This window comes from Polypterus senegalus, chromosome 14 (assembly GCF_016835505.1).
Source record: "Polypterus senegalus isolate Bchr_013 chromosome 14, ASM1683550v1, whole genome shotgun sequence".
NCBI classification, from domain to species: domain Eukaryota; kingdom Metazoa; phylum Chordata; class Cladistia; order Polypteriformes; family Polypteridae; genus Polypterus; species Polypterus senegalus.
In genome coordinates, this window is record NC_053167.1 from 125,125,699 (window position 1) to 125,148,223 (window position 22,525).

The 22,525-nt window shown below is 39.3% G+C and overlaps 1 protein-coding gene across 1 annotated transcript; it reads right to left on the minus strand.

Moving 5' to 3' along the window:
• Window positions 1-4,728: 4,728 nt before the first annotated feature.
• rgs4 (regulator of G protein signaling 4) lies at window positions 4,729-22,155 on the minus strand. The gene is made up of 5 exons (XM_039735493.1): window positions 21,998-22,155; window positions 19,654-19,761; window positions 18,215-18,276; window positions 10,596-10,762; window positions 4,729-6,778 (listed from the first exon to the last, which is right to left on the minus strand). The coding sequence occupies exons 1-5, from the start codon at window positions 22,039-22,041 to the stop codon at window positions 6,527-6,529; spliced, it is 633 nt and encodes a 210-aa protein (XP_039591427.1). The 5' UTR covers window positions 22,042-22,155; the 3' UTR covers window positions 4,729-6,526.
• Window positions 22,156-22,525: the final 370 nt, after the last annotated feature.

A 22,525-nucleotide genomic window follows, 5' to 3' on the forward strand; every position in this document is an offset into this window, starting at 1 on the left:
CAATTATCATACAACTCTCGAAGCTTGTCTTTGAGGGGCTTGTTCCAAACAACATCAGCAGGTTGGACGTACTTGGTGCAACCACCAGGGATAACTTCCGTTGACATTTTATATTTCTTCAGTTCATGTTTTGTTTCCTCACTGATGTGGCAGAGGTAAGTGTCCCAGACAAGAAGTCTCTTTCGAAAACAGAAAACACCGCAAACGTTCTGTAACCACATTATTGTTAATTCCTGATTCATCCATCCGTTTGTTGAGGTCGCTACCACAGCTTCTTGGACATCCTGTAGCCTTGCCACTTCTCGCTTTGCGCCCCGAAATACAATAAACGGCTTCAATTTTATGCCATCTGCTTTCGCTGCCAATGTGACAGTGAAATGAGATTTCTCGTTACCAGAAGTTTTTAATGTAACACTCCTATTGTCAGTTGGTTTGAGTGTTGTAGAGCCAGGCATGTCGAACCAAGCAGATGTCTTGTCCATTCCAATGATTTTGCCGTCCTTAACTCCATCTGCAGTTTGCTGATTGGCAACCCACATTACAAAAGAGACAAAAGAGACAAGCTTGTCAATAACTTGTTCTGGATCCTTCTGCGCCAGTGATGTCTTCCGACTGAGCAATAAATGATGGCATTTCATAAATTTGTCAAGCCAGCCAGCACTGGCTACGAACGTTTCTTTTCCTTTTGAAGCATCATCAATCCCCGTATCAAAAATCCTCTTCGCTTTCGTGAGAACCATTTTCCTGGAGACACGCGCACCTTTCAGTCTTTGTTCAATAATCCATGTTAACACCAGTTCATCTAAGTATTCGCTCACTTTCTTAGCTCCTCCACCAGGCAATCGTTTACTTCCGGAACCTTTTTCTGACGCCGTTTTCTCAATATCAGTTATCTGCTTGCGCCATTCTCGGATACGTTTTGGATCCACCCCAAAATGTCATGCAGCTTTTTCACCTGAATTTTCTTTTGCGTATGTTACCGCACGGAGTTTGAATGCTAAATCAAATGACCGTTTCCTTCCCATCACTCACACTACAAACATGGGCCCACAAGAACACAGTGACACGAACAGACACCCGCACGACCCTTCCGAAGGCAAAAGTGTCAGTGCAGGTAAAGGTTAACAGGTCACCGAGGAAGAGGGCGCAGAGTTTTTCACGTGATAATGTACAGCCTGTCCGGCCACAATACAGCCCCTTCTTCCCTGGTCAAAGGAGAGGATTAACGTGTCGAAGATTGCATTTTCATGTTCTTCCCACCCCTTCCACCCACCTCTGCCCTCCCTATGGGGTGATGATTGACGTGGAGACGAAAGGGCAAAATGTACAAATAAATTTCTTTTTGATTTTCTCCCTTCCTCAATAGCATCCGACGACAAAACATTTTTGAAACGCAAAGGTACTTACCGTATGATTCACTGCAGGAGGGCGGTAGCCCAGGTGGTACGAAAAGAGGATTAGCATACGAAAAAGGCAGTGGGTCATTGGAGCTTCCGGGTGCTCTCCTGACACTTCCGCTACACCAGGAAGTGTCGTCAGGTGGAACACCTGGAGCCCATCTGGGTCATTATAAAGGGGGCCTCCTCCCTCCAGTAGAAGAGCCGGAGTTGGGAGGAAGGCGAAGGAGCTTGTGAGGAGGGGAGAGGAGAGGAGAGGAGGTCAGAGACTGAGACAGGGACAGAAAGAGAAGGAGAAAGTGTTGGCAACAAGGCATTGTGGTGCTAAGTGTGAATAAAGGACTGTGTTTTGGACATTCTGGTGTCTATATCCGGGGGCTGTCTTTCCACAAAACATATCTATCTATCTATCTATCTATCTATATATATAGCACCAAGAAGCCATGCCCGGCTGCTCCAATGTTAATGGATTACCGACTTATAATCAGTTTTTGAAGAATCCCCATCACAGAATAACATTCTCAAACCTGCTTGATCCAGTTCAGGGTCACAGGGAGCTTGAGCCTATTCTGCAGCATTAGGTGCAAGGCAGGAAAAGACAAATCCATATACACACCAATTTAGAGTTTCCAGTTAACCTTATGTGTGCAACTGGCACTCCAGCCACCATAAAAAACCTCACACTGTTCCACTCCATCTGAACTAGTGTGGTGCTGAGGTATCACCCATTGCTTGGCTGCACTCGGGTCCTAATCTGTAAATTGAGTTGGTTTGTCGTGTGGTGGGTGCGGCAATGCACTATCTGTGCGTGCTCCTAACCTCTCTCTCTTATGTGAGTGGGATGTGGGAAAAAACTGGACAGACACCCACAGGGAGGACATAAAGACCACCCAGACCTGGCAATTGCATGTAAAACGTTTGACTTGTCACTGCGCTTATGGACAGACAAACTCATCTGTCATATCCTGGCTGCATTGGGCACAGAGCAGAAACATTAAAAGGAAAAAACAAAAAAGACTGTTTGAATACAACGTAATGGACCCTCAGACAGCTCTTTTTTTCATTTTGTCCCCGAATTAAATTTGCCTTCCCCTTATTCAATTAATTATCTTGCGTACTTAGGGCCGTGTGCCACAGTAAAACTTTCCAAGCAGATAAGTGTGTGTGAATGGCACTGCAAGGCAGTTATGTGTGTTACAATGAAGAAACACAAAGGTCCCTGAGAGAGTCATGAAGGCCAGTAAAAGGCAGCTTTATTTAAACTCTTGTCATGATAAAAAAAAGAAATGGCATTTCAATTAAGGCAAACAAAGAGGCTTTTACATCAATGGTGACGCATAACGTACACAGCCTGTCGGCAGGAAGCTGCTCTATCTAGAATGTCCCAACATCGCTTTGTGGGATAGCATGCAGTGTGGAGTGTAGGAAGGAGGACCAGTCCTGGGTGCTCAGAATTGTGGTCACAAAATAACAGAATAATTCAGAACTAAAAAGGAGTTTGACCCGACTAACAAGAGAGTTTACTGTTCAGCAGGACCGCAGTGGGATATTGGTCGACTAATCAGCTCCATGCTTGATACGAGAAAAGATGAAAAGGAGATACTGGGCATCATAAATCTCATTGGCTAGCGCTGACACACCCACCTCGATCCCGCCAAGTCCTATTGGTGAATCCCCACTTTCTATGCAGAGAGCCTCAGGGATCGGCCCAGACGGGCCACATTTTCTTAACATGCAAGTCCACTGAGATAATGGAAGGCACCCTTAGACAACACACCACCACCGGAAAAAGAAAATGGGAAAAATCCACGAATAGAAACAGTGCAACTTTACTGCAAAATCATATTTTATGAAAATATAAAAATAAGATATGTGCAATACCATAACATTCAGCACAAAGTAAAACAAAAATGACATGGACACATAAAATCAATGTAAATGACAGTTTAGCCTTTAGCCTTCTACAACACCAAGGCAGACCATTTTATGTCAGTTACTACATGTGGTAAGTGTGTTGTGTTGTGTTGTGTGTGTGTTTGAGGTGGGATGGGGGCGTGTTTGCTACTGAGCTGACAGCAGTAATTTAGGAGAAAGTCAGGACAAAAATCAACACACTGGGGATGTCTGAAATCGGGGAGCTTTTCCAATACATTTTTAAAAAAAGATCAATTGCCTTTTAAAGAAAACATAATTGCCGGCATGTTTTGTTTATTGTGAATTTTAATTTTTTTTTTCGAAAAAGCTGATGAAAAAGAATCAGAAATTAGCAAAAAAAAAAAAAAAATCAGCGAGGAATCTGTAAACATACAAAACTTCAAATGTTCACATGCTAATAGATACCTGCGCATGAAGGTATAGGGGTATGGCGAGCCGAATTAACATTTACAGTAGATAGATCTTCAAAATGAATTTCAGATATCTTAAAATGTAATTTACTTTTTAAGAAATCTAAAACTTGCTTTCAAATATCTTAAAAATAATTTCCTTTATATTTTAAGATATCTGCCATACATTTTGAGATATCTCAAATGGATTTCAAATACATTTTCAAATATCTCCAAATAACTGTGCCTGCGCTTCAAGATATCGGCAAATGAATTTTCAGATATCTTAAATTGACCTATCATGCATTTTAAGGTCTCTCAAATGCATTGCAAGATATCTCAAAACCATTGCCTGTAAAAATGCCTATTCTTTCAATGGGACATCCAGTTTATTATAAGATGTCTTAAAATGTATTTGAGATATCTTTAAATGAGCAGGAAGTGATTTTGAGATATCGGAAAATGTATTTGGGATATCTGAAAATTTACAGGAAGCGGTTTTGAAATATCTGGAAATGTATGTCAGATATCTTAAATTGTATTGTAGATATCTGAAAGTGCTTTTGAGATATCTTGAAATAATTAAGTGTCTTTTTAAAGATATCTTAAAATGTATTTTAGATATCTTGAAATACAACTTAAGATACCTAGAATTACATTGTAAGGTATCTGAAATGGAGCAAAGACCCATTTTAAGATATCCATCCATTATCCAACCCGCTATATCCTAACTACAGTGTCACGGGGGGTCTGCTGGAGCCAATCCCAGCCAACACAGGGCGCAAGGCAGGAAACAAACCCCGGGCAGGGTGCCAGCCCACCACAGTTTTAAGATATCATGAAACAAATTTTACATATCTAAAAATGTATTTTAGATATCTCAAACAACAGTGAATTTTAACTTATCTTAAATGCTTTATAAGATATCTTAATTATATTTTGAGATATTTTAAAATAACTTCTCACTCATTTTCAGATATCTCAAACTCACTTCCTGTAAAATTTCCTATTCGTTCAATGAGACTTCCTGTCTATCTTAAGATATCTCGAAATGTATTTCAGATATTTCAAAACGCACAGGAACTTATTTCGAGATATCTCGAATTGCATTTAAGATATCTCGAAATGTACAGCATATCATTTCAAGATATCTTGAAATCTATTTGAGATATCATACAATGCTTTTTGATATCTTAACATAGACACATTTTTCGATATCTGCAATTCAATTTGAGATATCTAAAATGCATTTCCAGATATCTTAAAATTCATTTTGAGACATCTCTAATCTAGTCATCTGTTAATTCGGCTTGCCGTAGTAGGGGTGCTCACGTATGAATACATCTGCATATTGTAAGGGAAAGCCACAGGATGGAAGAAACTGGGAGGTGGTACACACGTCGGAGGGGCTGCCTGGTGCCCTCCTGTAATCCCCATAATGTGTACATATACAGTATGTCCATGCCTATGTATGCATGTGTCTGTATACTTTTACACAGCGTATGTAAGGTACGTCAGGTATGTATGCACACAATAGGAATGTAAGTACATACTAGTATGTGTATGCACATATTTTTACGTGAATACATTTATTTACGAGTATCTACACTTATGTATGAACTCTACATACTTATGTGCATATGCATGCATCTAGCATTATATGTTTGTACACAAGAAGTTACAGGAGTTGAAAATATACACCCAAACATACTTAAGCATATACGCAAGTATGTACTGCACACGCTTATGCATTCTTGTTTGACTGACCTACAGTTGCTTAGATTTCTCATTTTGTTTGATTTCTCGTCTTGCTCATGGTCACGTGGTGTCAGCAGTGGGATCTGAAGTCACAACCTCAATATCTGAGGACCCACACCACACCACAATGACTGCCTATTGAGGGTTGGTTCCTGCCTCGTACCCGGGTAAGATCTATCTGCCATAGCCTTGAATTGGTCAAGGGAGGAATCGGTGTGTGCATGCCTGTGCTCATGTACTTAGGTGCTGTATGTAAGCACGCTCTACATCTATTTATGCTTAGATATTTGTGTAAGTGCATGTAGACAGATTAGCATACTTCCAGTCTGTATCTATAGGTTTGTATGTAAATACATGTGCGTATGATTGCATGAATGTGCATATGGCTGCCCTATGCCTTTGTATAGGTGTACGGGTGTAACAGACATTTGAATTCCTATCGATATTGAACAAAGGACATAAGTTTGCCATCAGGCTTTGCAGAAGGACACACAATTTCAAATCTCATTGCACATTGTCAGCCTTGTCTGGCCATCTTGCTCGCTGCTACATATCTCATTACGCTTCCTTTTCCCATAATGAGAGGCTGTCATTGCTGGATCTCCTTATCACTTCCAATAAATACAACAGAAAAAAAAAAGAAATTAACAAAGCCCGGACATCCAGCAACATGAGGATTTCGTTTTACATATTTTTTGTACAGTCAAAGAAATTAAATAGAGCTTCCGAGCCGATAACCAAAAAGGAGGGCTATGCTTTTCAGACGTTTCTTTGCCGATTATTTTAGTTCTACAGTTTCTTTTCAACTTTTAAATACTTTCTTTGCGTTCATTTTTGAATCTCTTTAATTGTTCACATTACACAATCAGCTCGGACACCCTATTTTCAAGTAAGCACAGATAGACACTTGGCTTCAACATGCATATACTGTACATATACATACTGTATATATGCGCACACACACACACACACACGTGTATATGTATCTATATATGCACACACAATGTACTGACACACACACAGATGGAGTGCATTAAGCCAGTAGATTTAAGCACACAGAGGAAGCATTTGCCCGATGTCCGAGTTGTACTGTTTTCCATTCTTTTGTGCACCACAGCTGCCACTGTTGCATCCTGGCTCTTGAATCATGTCTTGATAGATCTTACATTTCAGGAACCTCCGGTAAGAGTCTTTCTCCATAAGCAGGAAGATGCGTCTCTGGGCCTCATCAAAGCAGGAGCTGGTTGGCTCTTGGATGTTTCTGCTGGTCTCCTCTCGGGTAGATGAGTCAAGATTAACCTGCAATGAAAATTGCATCGACATATGTCAAGCTGTGTTACATGTGTGTGGTTACGTCTGTGTATTAACTGTATTTTTAATTTAAGACGGAAGGGGCTGCTGAAGGGCAAAGGAAACAATATGGACATCAGAGGACCACCGCAGTTATAACGGACAGCTGGGGTTCTTACTCGTCTCCATGATGGGGAGTGAGCTTGCAAAGGGGGAGTATACCCCCTTAGGATGACAGAGGGCAGTCCCCCTAGCTTGTTATGGTGCCACTGGTTTAGAACCCTGCTGGGGGCTGTGGCCACCGGCAGTGGGCACACGGGGAACGGCTGAGCTCTCGTCTCTGCAGGACTCCTCGTCAGGAAGGAGATCACGGGACACCAGGGGGAACTGCCAGGCGCTCTATTAAAGGAGCCGCCTCACTCCACTTGGGGAGGAAGAGGACGAAGCTTTGAGGGAGGAGTGAAGGAGGAAAAGAGAGGAGAAGACAAAGGGCTGTGTGCTTGTTTTGATGCTTATTGGACTGTTCTGCAAAGGAGGGAAATGAAGGAAAGGTGTTTCCTACAGCTGGATAAAGCTTGCGTAGTGCTGGGACGTGAGCCTCTGTATGTTCTGGCAGGTGTCTGGGGAGCTGTGTGACCCCTGGTGGTCACACAGTGAATTAGAGAAAAGTGAAAATATGGGGTTGATAAAGTAGATCCAGCCATTCTTTTTCAACAGAACACCACTACAAGTTTAGGGGACGTGCATTTTGAACATTTTTGTGTCAAGAGTTATGGGGAACTGGAACAAACTCTTGAGACATGGAGTTGAAGCAGACATCTTGACTTCCTTTAAGAAGAAGCTGGATGAGATATTGGGATAGCTTACATCAGTTACATGAACTAGCTTGATGGTCTGAACAATTTCCTCTTGTTTATCTGATGTTGTTATGTTTTAGGATATTATTCCTCCTCTTCTTTATATGGAGTCAATCTGCAAAACCTTTGTTCAACTGATTTAAACTAAAACAATGGGCTCCAGGTTCCATGGGCACGTCTGAAAGGCTTATCCTTAAGAACAATCGGCAAAGTCAGGAACACCAGCCAGTCCCTCAAAGAGAATGCGACGAGATGAAGTACTGATATTACCTTGTTGGTTTCACATTTTATTTTATTGTTCTTTTACCTGTCACTTTTAACAGGTATCTCCTCCACCCACAATGGAAAAACCTTTTCAAGTTTTGGGCGAATTAAGAAAATGATGTCACCCCTATAATCAACGATCTCTAGATTTCATTTCTACTGAGCTTCACATACATGATTTTTTCACAAATCAACAACACCTGCCATTTAAATCACATAGTCGCGTCATTTAAATCACATGACTGTAATCTGACATTTTCATTGGTAGGCGGTCTTTCCTCATTGGTCAGTGGAATTGCTAGGTTTTTGTCTTGCTGTATGTAAAGTACTGTGTACATACGAACTTCCACCATCGTGCTGTGACGGGAATGAAGAAATATTTGGCCATCACCACTACTTTATAACATCAAGAAAGACCTACTAACTCCAAAAACACAACTCACTTTTAAAAAAAATCATGAGTGGTCTCCCCTCGACTTTCTCGTATACTCAGATATGGGAATGGATATTTGAGGAGTAAACCGCAAGACAATGATTATATTTTTATATTATGTACATTAAAGAACCATCAACAACAAATCAAATGAATAATATTGAACAATTATTATAAAAGTTGAATAAATTGGACTCTGCTGCTGCATGAATAAAACAAATTTGCCATGATAATTTTATTTTGGCGAACAATTCAGGTAAATTACCACTTTCAGTAAGCGGAAGTAGGTCAAAAGTTGCAAAAGAGTTAGTAATGTGTGTAATGTAATACTTGTACACAAAATGTCGTTTACGTAAAGCAAAAACGTTCTCAAAATATGTATCTATTACCATTTGCAAATTGTGATTTTCTTGAAAACGGTTTGTTTGTTGAAAAAATGCAATGCAAAGGGACAAAAAATGCTTAGAATGTGGTGCTTTGCCATAATATGATGTGCAATTATCAAATTTTTTATATTTTTGGGGAAACGTTTCAGGCAAAGTATCACTTCTGGTTAGAGAAAATAGCCCAAAAGTTGATAGAAATCTACGTTTTGTACTTAAAACTTGTATGCAAAATTTGGTTGACCTAAGTGAAAGCGAACTCAAGTTATTGTGTTTACACTCACAGACACACACACACAGACAGACACACACGGATGTAATTCCAAAAATGGCATTTTCAGACTCGGGGAGGTCTAAAACGTTGAGATTCATCAACTAATTAAGTCAAATTTTTGGACAATTCCAATACTTTCCCTGAACTTTGTATACGAGAAAGTTAAAATGGCAGTTACTAGGCGTTTCCATTGCACGTGAAAGCTACTAAGCACATAAAACTGTCATGGGCATCAATAACAGACGCTTACACACATTTTATTAAAAAATAAACAACACTGTATGGAGCTTAACTCCACATGGCATACTGGCTAAGACTTTAGAGCAGGGGTCCTCAATCACGGTCCTGGAGGGCCGCAGTGGCTGCAGGTTTGTATTCCAACTAGTTTCCTATTAGAAGACAGTCCATGCTGATAATGAGACGTGGTATTTAACTATTTAGCTTGTTAATTCTTGCATTCATCCAAGAGCAATTTGAATTGCACTGTAGAGTTCCTTCTGTGAGAACATTATCCAAGTGTTTTGTGGGCCAGAACAGAATTAAACTTAACGGTCCTTCTAATTCCCCTCTCATTCATTTCTTATCACACATACTTCATGGTAAGCACGGTAGCTGGAGAGCTGCTGGTTTATTGGTTATCTGCATCTCATTATTAACTAATGTCTGGTTAAGAAAACAGGCAACAATTAAAACTTAAATGCAGCTGCTAAAATCTAAATAAGGGTTTTGAATTGTAACAGGCAAGAGAACTAAAACCCCAACAAGTGCGTTTCTTTAGTAGTAAATAAATGGGTTCTAATTAAGAAATTGGTTAAAGTGAAAAGCTGCAGCCATAGCAGACCTCCAGGACTGTAATGGAGGACCTCTGATCTACAAAGTAACTAAACTTTGTATTTGATGAATGAAAGTATTAACAAGGCATAGAGTTAAACACCAAGATTCATTATTAGCAAGGACTGAGTTCTAATTAGGACACTGGCTGGAATGAAAACCTGTAGCCACTGCGGCCCTCCAGGACCATGATTGAAGACCCCTGCTTTAGACATTAAACTGTGAGATGGTGGGTTCAAATCCTTCTACTGACACTGTGGTGACCCTAAAGAAGTCACTGCACTTCAATGGGAAAAACAAAAGAAATGCATCCAATTGTATCTCAGATGTTGGCTTGGATTAAGGTGTCAACCAAATAAGTAATAATAATAATAATTAAAGGAAGTTTAAACACATTATGTTAGGATGGACTTCAATCTTTGGACCATTTTTTAACCAATACAGTCACATGATTTAAAAGCTGTGACTGTGCGATTTAAATGGCAGGTGTTATTGATGTTGTGTATGTGAAGCTCAGGAGAACTTAAATCTAGAGATTGTTAATTATAGGGGCGACATCATTGTCTTCTTCCAATAGCAGGGGGCTACCACAGCGGTTAGTGCTGTGGTGTCCTGGCCTGGATACTCCCAGTGTGCACTTTGAATGTTCTCCAATGTCTGTGTGGATTAACAGATAATTCAAAATTGTGCCAATGGGAGCCCTCCATCTGTAACGGATTTGGGCCCCCAGCAAACCTTGACTTAGATGAAGAGGATTTGAGAAGGTCACATTAAATACACTCACCTCTTTTGGAGACTGAACAGCCACAAACTGTTCATAAATCTTTTTGGCCTTAGTTATCATTTTCGCAGGTGAAGTGATTTTCTTGTATTCCTCACAAGCCACCCAGAACTCAATATTTTCTTCACTGAATTCTGATTTCAAGAAAGCATTAAAAGCTGCCACGCCATCTAGTAAAAGAGAAACGTATGGATTCAGTAAAACAGAAACTCCACCAGGAAGAGGAAAACTTCAATAAAACTTTTTATTGAAGTTTAAAAACAAGATTCATGGAAAAAAAAAAAACTAACAAAGTTTAATACAGCTGATTTGAAATGTGTCGTTATGACTACAGTAGAATACACAGACAGGCAAGCAGTTAGCTCAAGGGTACAGAAATGCAAAGGTCAAGCTCTGCATGCTTCTCAGAAGGTCAGTGTCCCTTCACAACATCTCGACCAGTCCTGTATGCTTAAAAAGTGCCAGAATAAACAATCCAGTACTTCTGGGGCCACCCAAGGATGACTGAGGACACGTACGTCTCATCAGGGGCCTGAGAAACTCTCAATCGCTGTCACGGGGCCAGCGGGCTTCACTCTGAAATACGATACGACCACTTCAATGGTTAAATGAAGTCCCCCAATGAATAAGCAGACTTAGATTAAACAAAAGTGTGGGACCACAAAAAGGGTGAGTGGGAGGATGGATAGATGGAGGGATACAGCAAGGGTGATACTAAGCTGACAGATGAGCAGACCACATCAAAAAATGTCAATTACTACAAAAAAAAAAAAACCCAGCTCTTTATATATATAATTAATAATTAATTAATTAATAATAAATAATTCATACATAGATAGATAGATAGATAGATGTGAATGGCACTATATGATAGATAGATATAGATAGATAGATAGATAGATAGATAGATAGATAGATAGACAGATAGACAGATAGACAGATAGATAGATAGATAGATAGATAGATAGATAGATAGTGTAAATACCATACAGGACGGACAGTCATCCTGACTAAGACAGGAGAAGAATCCTTGCCAAGACGGGAAGCCCCCAGCAGATGGACAGGTGTCCTAACTGAAAGACAGGATGGTTCTTTATGTGAACGGGAGGTCCCAGGTGGATGGACAGGCGTCCCAACCTGTTATACCTATGGTACCTTTCCTGGCTGGGATAGAAGGGAAAGACAGGAAATGACTGTCTCTGGGGTCCGTTTTATCCCCCAGGATAAAAGCAGCTGTAGATATTGGTGTCTGTTCAGACACCAGCTGGGAATGCTGGGAATTGTAGTCTGTTAACTCAGCCCTGCTGGCTTCCAAGGGTGCTGCAAGAGGGCACTGCAGGTAGACACACTCTCTACTATTTGGAAATTCGATATGACCAGGAAGTGCTTTCAATGGGCGAACCCCTGGCACCGGAGGTACTCCCTGGTCTTCAATAAAAAGGACCACACTGCCTTGTCTTGGCGAATCAGAGCTGGGAGGAAGAAAGGCAACGATCTACTGGATCAGAGCAGTGCGGTGGTGGTTAGAGAGAGGAAAGGAGGAGAAAGGAAGAAGAAATTTGTGTTTACAAGTAATAAACACACCCTTTCTTTGAACCCAGGGCTGTCTTCTGTGTTTGTGGCCTACTGGCGTCCCCTAGCCGTCACTGTAGATAGATAGATAGATAGATAGATAGATAGATAGATAGATAGATAGATAGATAGATAAGGCACTATATGATAGATAGATAGATAGATAGATAGATAGATAGATAGATAGATAGATAGATAGATAGATAGATAGATAGATAGATAGATGCACTATATAAAATATATGAAAGACTAAATAATTAACAGAAGGATAAGAAAAGAAATATGTAATTAACAGAGTGTGATTAACTGTTAGGACTTTTTAAATATTTTTTCCCTCCTGGCCATCCAACCTTACCTTTCTTTGTTACACACTGTATAACATTATTGCCTAATCTTGTTATCTTATGTTTTATATTAACTTCCTTTTATTTCATTTCATAAAGCACTTTGAGCTACATTGTTTGTATGAAAGTGTGCTATAAAAATAAATGCTGTTGTTGTAGAATGAAAAGCAGTACGCAGTTAATTTACAGATCAATAGATGTACTGCTATGATATTCTTGCTCATCACCCATGCCGTAATCTGTTGAGTATGAAAATAGAAAAGTGTCAAATTGCTTAACTATTTCATATCAACAGCTTGAGTACTTTTTTAATTGATGGTATTTCTTTTTAGCATATTAGGCTTACTGTGAATTTTGACTGAAACTGTGCACAGTTCTAGCATAAGAAACGTAAAGTGCAGCCCTTTTGCTACGTGAATGGGCGGCTTGAGAGGCAGCTGAAAGTGCAGCAGTTTCTCATCTGAAGAGACATATAAAGCCTCTTTGAAATTCCAAAGTGTGTCCGAATAGAAAAGCGACCCCCATTGTAGCTCCCTATAAATATCTTCTTTTTTATTTTCCTCTCTCCCACTAAGGCTTCTCATCACTTTGACAGGTACTCTCCTAGCACGAGTCTGTGCTTATTTGAAATTAGCCAAGATGGACAACATGACACCAGAATTAAGAAGTCGTTCATCAGAGCACAGGATTTTCATCCTTCTTTGTCAATCTTAGCTAAAGTTTAGCATATGGATGTGTAATTTTATGAGCTGTGCCTAAATTATTTGTTAATGTTCCCATCTGTCTTTCTAGCTAACTGAATCAGGTATTGACACTTTGTCTACTACAGAAGATTTTTTGAAGAATGAAGTGGACAGGCCTGGTGAGCTTTACTGGGCTGAATGGCCTGTTCTCGTCCTGATTGTTCTAAGGCAGTGGTCTCAAACTTCAGTCCTGGGGGGCCGCAGTGGCTGCAGGTTTTCATTCTGACCCTTTTCTTAATTAGTGACCTGTTTTCGGTGCTAATGAACTTCATTTAAATTAATTGTAATTGACTTGCTCTTGAACCCTTAATTGTTTCTTTTTCCTTAATTAGCTGCCAAACAATAATGAGACACAAAATGAGCCAAAAACCTGACCAGCAAACTGTGACCATCACACAATATCTGAAAATAAAGAAAGATGAAGGTCTGAAGAATGCTGATCTGCTCAGGGCCACAAAATATTTTAGCAGTGCTCTTAGAAAAGAGAAAAACAATAATTTCGGAAAAGTCTGCTATTGCACAATGAGAGCGGCAACAAGCCATGGAATTAAAGAACGGGATTAATTAACAACAAGAATCAGCGCCTAATTAAGCAACTGGTTGCAGTGAAATTGGTTGGAGTTTGAGGCCCTGACATACTTGGTCTTCTCACTTCACATTTCATTTCTGTTTGGGTGCCATTGAAGGAAAGAAATGAAGGAATTCAGACGAACGATGGAGAAATTCAGGGAAACAAATCTTAAGGAACAAGTCAATTAAAATGATTTCAAAAGAAGTTAATTAGCAGCAAAAACAGGTCACTAATTAAGAAAAAAGGAGTTAAGAATGAAAACCTGCAGCCACTGCGGACCTCCAGGACCGGAGATTGAGACCACTGGTCTAGTTTTACTGTTTTGAAGCAGCACTAAAAACAGGATTCTTTTTCTCTGCTTTTCCTGTTTTCAAATAACTATCCACAGCATACATATCTATTATTGTAGACCCCTGGCCTTTGTGTCGTTTTGAAGGAAAGATCGTACTCTGTCAGAACACATACAGTTGGTAAAGAAATCGTACTATGTATCCAAATTACAACACCAACAATTGAAAAATAGGTCACTAATTAAGAAAAGGGTTAGAATGAAAACCTGCAGCCACTGCGGCACTCCAGGACCGGCATTTGAGACCCTTGTTCTAATGTATAGCACCTTTCATTTGTATCTGTCTTACACATTTTATATTTGAACAAGAGATACAACAACTCCTTAGTGAATGGTCTCCTGCTTCTTTATGATACTTAAGACTGAAACACTTTCTGTAATTGACCCTCGAAGTGTTCCCTTTGTGGTCACTTCCCAGGGTGCCACGAGTGCTGGCTGTTTTAGGTACAGAATTGTGTTAATATCAAAAATACTTGTACAGAAAAACTGCAATTATTCACCATATTTACACATTTCTTCACCAGTCCAGTGCTTGTCATCAGCTAACCATCTGATGTAGTGCCTTTCACATTCAGCTAGGATTCTGATGTAATGCCTTTCACAACTCTCCGTCTCTTAGGGCTGACTATTTTTACTTTCTCGTATACACAGTATAGACAAAGCATAGGAATCGTGAAAAAATTCGACCTCAAGATTTTCATGAATCTATACGTTTCAGACCTTCAGAAGTCTGAAAATACCATTTTTGAAATTCTGTCTGTGTGTAAACACGATAACTCGGAAAAAAAAGCTTTGACCTGGTCAATGAGATGCTGTACGCCTGCTTTATATCAAAAGTAAGGAATCCTATCAACTTTTGGGCTACCTCCGACAACCGGAGGTGGCACTTTAACTGAATACTTTTGTGAATTATCAAGTAAAGGGGTGGCAAGGTGGTGCAGTGGGTAGTGCTGCTGCCTCGCAGTTAGGAGACCTGGGTTCGCTTCTTGGGTCCTCCCTGCGTGGAGTTTGCATGTTCTCTATCTGTGTGGGTTTCCTCCATTTACTCCGGTTCCCTCCCACAGTCCAAAGACATGCAGGTTAGGTGCATTGGCGATCCTAAATTGTCCCTAGTGTGTGTGTGTGTGTGTGTGCCCTGTGGTGGGCTGGCGCCCTGCCTGGGGTTTGTTTCCTGCCTTGTGCCCTATGATGGCTGGGACTGGCTCCAGCAGACCCCCCGTGACCCTGTAGTTAGGATATAGTGGGTTGGATAATGGATGGACTATCAAGTAAACGTTAGTTATAATTACAGACAGAGGATTCAAATTTTGTATAGATATTTATAATGATAAAAAGCAAACAGATGTGAAATTTGAGAAATATTACTCAACCAGAAGTAGTATTTTATTTAAACAACCATCCAAATTTTTTGCATCATGGAAATATAAATTAGTACATGATATTAAAAACTGTATTCAAAATAACACATATTCTTTCAATAACTATTATTAATTTCATTTTAATTTATACATTATCGGTTTAACAAACATGTGTAAACATTGAACATGCCATGCAAATATAAAGATGTAATGGGAACAAAAAGCTGCTACATCCCCATCGAGTTCCTGGTAATACATTTAATTTTATATTATTTTTTTTTTCCACCAACTTTATCATAATTAAATTTAGCTAAATGCAGTTTTACCTATAGTATCTATACTAATAAAAGGCAAAGCCCTCACTGACTGCCTCACTCACTCACTCACTCACTCATCACTAATTCTCCAACTTCCCGTGTAGGTGGAAGGCTGAAATTTGGCAGGCTCATTCCTTACAGCTTACTTACAAAAGTTAGGCAGGTTTCATTTTGAAATTCTACGCGTAACGGTCATAACTGGAACCTACTTATATCCATATAAACGGCTATAGCCTGCAGCTCGGTCGCTGTGTGAAGCGGACTTGTGCCTGCCCATATAAGGCCTTCCGTCAGCAGCTATCCAATAGACACGCTGCCACAAAATATTGGCGGGTGAAGAACTGTGCTTACAATTGAGAAGGCAGCAAAAGAATATGAAGCGAGTGACGCATACAAGCATATTCATAAGTGCAGCTACTGCGGAAACAAAGCACTGTGTAAACCTAAAGTTAAATTAAGTTCATAGACAGGCTGCCACTGGCGTTTGTCATGCCTAAGACGAATACGATATTTGCGAGATAAAAGTTTAATGACAGGACGCAGGGTATAAACAAGACTTTTCATCACTTTGTAATGGAGTTAAAATTGCTGGTGAAGGGCTGTGCTTATGCAAACTAAGATGAGATGGTCAGGGATAGACTAGTGTTTGGCACCAACTCAGCAAAAGTGGCAGGTCTGAGCTAACATTAAATAAAGCCGTGGACATCGCGAGATCGCACGAGATAGCACAAGCACAGCTGAGAAGCTTCAACGCATGTACTCCGAGCGGCTCATGTGAAATGACTTTGCAGGACTGGGAAAGGTAAACCCGTGTATGCAGTGTGTGATGTCTCAGACACACTACTTCTCGAAGCGCGGGTATTTTGCTAGTTATATAATATTTGTTGCAATAAATTGCTAATACTTTTTCCATGTGTTTAGGGTGACTAACTCTTTCTACTTTGCACGTAATCTCATCAATGCATATGTAATCATGAAAAAATTCCACCACCGTTTTCGAGTTCCCTAAGTGTGAAAATATCATTTTAATATAAAGTTTGTTTATAAATAGAGATAAATGATTGTGTATCGATATTATCAATTAGTTGGGACTGTGCAACTGGATCCCTGCAACTGAAATATTGTTCAACTGGAGGTGGTTCTGATGAACTCTTCCTCCATCTCAGTATACGAGAAAGTTGAGGGGAGCACACTCCTGATTTTTTATGTATGGGAATCCTAGCTGTGGATTACGATTATAATAATGGATATGCTCTCTTGGTTATTTCTAGCATCTCTGGAAAACTGTTTATCGTAGTAGATTCCAGCTGCAAACAAAGTTCCTCTTGGGATAATAATGTCTGCCTAAACCAGTGGTCCCAAGCTCCAATCTTGGAGGGCCGCAGTGGCTGCAGGTTTTCATTCTAACACTTTTCTTAATCTGTGACCTGTTACTGCTGCTAATTAATTCCTTTTCCTTCCATTTTAATTGACTTCTCTTTTAAGATTTATTCCCCTGAATTTCTTCATCATTCATCTGAATTCCTTAAATGGCACCCAAACAGAAATGAAAAGTGAAGTGAGTGAGCCAACAGAAGACCAACTAAGTCAGGGCCTCAGACTCCAACCAATTGGTTCATTTGACTCTGAGTTTTGTTGTTAATTAAACCCGTTCTTTAATTCCATGGATTGTTGCTGCTCACATTGTTCAATTGCACACATTTCCAAATTTATCGATTTTCTCTTTTCTAAGAGCACTGGTCAAATGTTTTGAGGACCTGAGCAGATCAACATTCCTGAGACCTTCATCTTTCTTTATTTTCAGACATTGTATGATGGACACTAGCTGTTTTGGTTCATTTTATATCTCATTATTGTTTGGCTGCTAATTAAGAAAAAAGAAACAATTGAGGGGTCTGAGTCTTCCAGAAAAATTCAATTAAAATGAATTAAAAATAAGTTAATTAGCAGCAAAAACAGGTCACTAATTAAAATAAGGGTCAGAATGAAAACCTGCAGCCACTGCGGCCCTCCAGGACCTGACTTTGAGACCACTGGCCTAAAATAACCCAACTCAACTCAATCAACGTTCAGTGAGTTCTTTAGTGCATTCTTTATTTATTCTGTCCATTCCCAGCTTGTCACACTTCCGCGGGATTTAATTCTTAAAACACATTGCTGACCTAAGGGAAGTATCCACTTTGACATCTGTTTCCAGCTGTCACAATCTATTCATTCATTCATTCATTCATTCATTCCACCACTCGGATCTGCTCGGGTATCACTCTACTGTCACCCAAATGTGAATGCAATAGAAAAACATGCCCTGGCTGGGATGCCAAACGAATGCCAGGCATCCAGAATGGCCAATTTAAATGGAAGCACTCACCTTCATTACTGATCAAATGCTCCAAGGACTGTCCCCATTTCTTAGCCTCGGTGACACTAATCCTAAAGACAAAAAAAAAAGCAAGGGGGTGTTCAAATGGCGTACAGTGGGACATTCTGAAAGATTTATACACATACACAATTGGGCATCACGTCACTCATTCACAGTACGGCTAGCAAATGGAGTGGTGGCACTGATACTAAATATCTGCACGGGTATCTGGAAGGTTGTCTGCTCAAATCCCATTATGGCAGAAGGGATCTGTTGGGCCCTTATCTTGAAAATTGCTGACCCTGTGCTCTGATGTCCAAAGGTCATGCAGAAAGACAATTTCCCCTCAGGGATTTAACAAAAAAAAAGATGCAACATCTCTCTCTTAAACAAAATATTTGACCGAAATCTAAGTAAAAGCAGATTTGTGTTGCTACATCATCAGCGCAAAAAAAAAAAGAAACAAAACTCGGCCCTTCCCAAAGTCTGGAAGCTCCAGCCTGCTGGCTTAGACTTGGGCAATGCAGGAATGTGTCTGCCTTGTGAATAATTAATAGACTGCATTTTGACGCATAAAGCTATTTTGGGGAACCTGAGGAAGAATTTATAAAACATTAACCATCGCAGGACTGTGCAGTGTCTTAGAGGAAAGAGAAAATGGCCGATTTTGATCAGAGCATGGCAACAGAACGTTTGATAATGCACTGCGTAAGACGGTAACGTCACCAGAAATCAGTAGCTGGTGGAGGACATTTAGGCAAACAGATTTTTACATTTACATTGAAAGTGAAAAATTAAATTATCACCGAGGTCATCCGCTTAATTGTACAGCTTGTGCACTTTTTACGGGGCCAGTGGCTTTAAACATTCTGTCAATCAGCACTCTTTCATAACAGTTAATCCTTAAATCAATAAAAGGTAATGAAGTCAGCCTGACATATCCAGTCCATTGTGATTTGAAAGGTCTACAATACAATGTCTTCAAGGGGCCAGGAACATGTGCTGCAACAAAAACACCTAAACGCCTGTGTGGAAGGTACAGGTCTCATATCTATTTATAAAGAAACACATGCAAGCAATTTGTTTATTGTTAGGATTTGTCTGCAAACAACTGTATGGTAATTATGAATATATACAGATGACACGACAGAACGTTTTGAAGGCTGCTTCATCCATCTTAAGGTCACGGAGGGCCAGAGCCCATCCCGGAATCAAAGGGCTCCTGGCAGGAAAAAGCCCTGGAAAGGTCAGTCACACACACCCACATACAAGGAGCCCATTCAGACAGACCAGTTAACCTAACGTGATGCCTTCTGGGATGTGTGGGAGGAAGAACAAACAAACTCCACACACAAAAGATCCACATGTAGGATTCGAATCACGCCTGACCTTAATAGAAACACACAGACACACAACCTCATATACAGTTAACAGTATCATACACTTACTGTTTGGATGCCACTGATTTGTCTTTCTTATGGGCACTGTTGGTATGGTCACTAAGAGAGTCCGATTTCTGGAGAAGGAAGCCAAAACGATGCTTCATATCCTTGGCACTGAAACCAAAAGATAAACATTACATTATGAAATAATGCATTGTATTGTTAATATTAAGTTTATGGAACAAGATGATCCGCTGTGGCAACCTCTAACGGGAGCAGCTGAAAGAAGATTATTAATCTTAAGTGTATGCACATACACTGTATATATATATATATACACATATAGGGTGAGACAAAATTATGTTAACACTATTGGTACTGCTATGTATATACTTACATACAATTTTTGTGGACAATTTATGTGCCCAGTATGGTTCATGGGTTGAACAGGATGGCAAACAGGTTGAGACATTCCTGTAAATCATCTTGCACACATGAATGTTAACATAATTTTGACTCACCCTGTACATACATACACACAAATGTGGCACAATGTCAGAGGCTTCGCACTATCCAAGGTTCGTCCCCGTAAGGGTAAGCAAAGGTGCGTAAACCTGATGAACCCCAATTAGGGCGAAACATGTGAGACTATATATATATATATACAAACACACACACACACATATATATATATATATATATAGACACATATATAGATGTATACATATAAATATATATATATATATATATATATATATATATATATATATATATATATACACATACATACATATATATACATAATATATGTATACACACACATAATAATATATTTAAGTAAAGATTACACCATACTGTGCTGTTTATAATACAAGACAAAGTATACTAATAATTACTTGGAAGAAAAAAATCTAAAAATATTATTGGTAATATACATACTCTGTTTTTAACATACAATATTGATTTTAATATAGAACTTAAATTTTCAAGAATACTTAATGAAATTAAAAAAATACATATTAAAGCATTATTCTATACAATGTTATATATTTATAGTGTATTGTTGTATTGGAGTAATGTCATAAATTGTAATACTGTATATATATATTTTTACATATTAATAGTACATATTAATATTACTATATTTAGTATTAAGAGCAACATTCCAGGATATAACAGGATATCTATTATTCATATCATTATGGTTATAATATAATATTGCACTGGTCAATATTAAAATTGACAATATTTGTGCTGATTTTAACCCATTCATTTCATCTATTTATTCTCAAACAATATATAACTGCAATACATAGTAAGGGAAAAATATACAGTAGTTTATTATCATCATTATTATAATCACTACTACTATTACTAGATGGCTACAACATCACACTGTACTAAAATAAATACAGCTATTCTTAATAATCATAACAATATTTCCTTTATTGTTGAAGCAACTATCATTTTACATTTCTAATTGTACAGGATGCAGTAGTAGAACATCTTAAACCATTTAATATACATTTTCCATTCATCTACGCATCTAACCAACTTTAGACTAGTTTTATCTGGAGTAGGACTGTATTTTTGGATTGTTACTATTATTATTTGCTTGTCATACTGATAATAGCCTACCTGGTCAGCTAAACCCCTGGACGTCTCCCTTCGCTACTCATTCTCCCGGTTTATCTCTGCACTGCAGTGCGTTTTTCCTTTATCAGAGTAAACTCAGTCCAGAGTAAAATGCACTTTAGAACTGGGCAGCAACACTTTGTTTCACGGTTCTAATTTAGTTACAGATTTTTATTTATTTATTTCTAGTTTATAGAAGTGAGTGGGATGATCGAGTTACAAAAATATAAACGGAAATATCTACATGCAAAGTGTACAGCTTTTTATTGAAAATTATTCATTACTGTTGGCATTGGCTTAAGCTCACGTGTCCAGTCCAAGGATCGATCGCAAGATCTTTTTATTAATCATTATTATTGAATATGAATAGAATTGTCAGCGGTGGAGCAGTGTTGGGCTCAAATGACACTCGGTGAAGTGTCCAGCACAGCATGTGTCCGCCGGACAGGTGCTCCCCGCCGTTCGTGCGCCGCTGTCCTGTTTGTCTGTCGCCCCTCGCGCTGTACTTTCGTCTCGCACTCAATAGTTACCGAAGCTGCGAAGCTTCCACAAAGGCAGCACCACAATGTTTTTCGCTTTCCAACCTGTACAATTACAGAGAGAAAACTCTGGGCGCCTTTACAAGGAAGAGACAGTGAACTGCATTAATTATCCCTCTTATTTTACATTAAAAACACCACCGATTGTTTTTTTTTTTTTTTAATCTTCCTGTAAATGGATACAAAGTTAAAGAGAGCGAGTCTTTTGAATTCAGCAGCAGTCCACGACTCCTTACCTCTTTAAACATGTCGCAGGCAGCGCAGCCAGACCTTTACACATTTTGCTTGCAGGTAGAAAGTCCCCAGTCCAAGGTGTGAAAGTGAGTCCCGATTGGAGAGTTCACAGAGAATGAAGCTCGACTGTTTTAAGCCCGTGTCCGTATCTGCAGAGATTCTTATAGCTGCGCCTTCCCTTTGGAAGAAGCAAGTCAGCCAGCCAGCCAATCAGGAGGCGGTAATTAGCGAGAAGCCCTGCCGACAGCAGACTTCAAGAGGAGAACGTAACGTGCAGAGGAAGATCTGGCAAGTGGACTGGTGAAGATAAGGAGATAAGGAGGCACAAATCCGATAACGCACAGCCTGGACCAGGGCAAGCAATCCTTTTTTTATGGGAAAAACATTTAATTCAGAAAGTTTAGGGGACCTGATTAAACTAAAACATATATTTACATATAAAATGCATCAACTTTATAGAATTTTCTATACATTATCATAAGATGGTGTAATTCGGAATAATAACCTTAATTTTATTTAATGCAGTACAC

Bases quoted from the DNA above. Each gene is read 5' to 3' on its own strand.
- rgs4 (XM_039735493.1), bottom strand. From the start codon at position 22,041: ATGTGTAAAGGTCTGGCTGCGCTGCCTGCGACATGTTTAAAGAG. The intron at 19,762-21,997 runs GTAAGGAGTCGT...TTTTGGTTTCAG, and splicing joins CCTGCGACATGTTTAAAGAG to TGCCAAGGATATGAAGCATC. The intron at 18,277-19,653 runs GTAAGTGTATGA...TTTTGTCTTTAG, and splicing joins AAATCAGTGGCATCCAAACA to GATTAGTGTCACCGAGGCTA.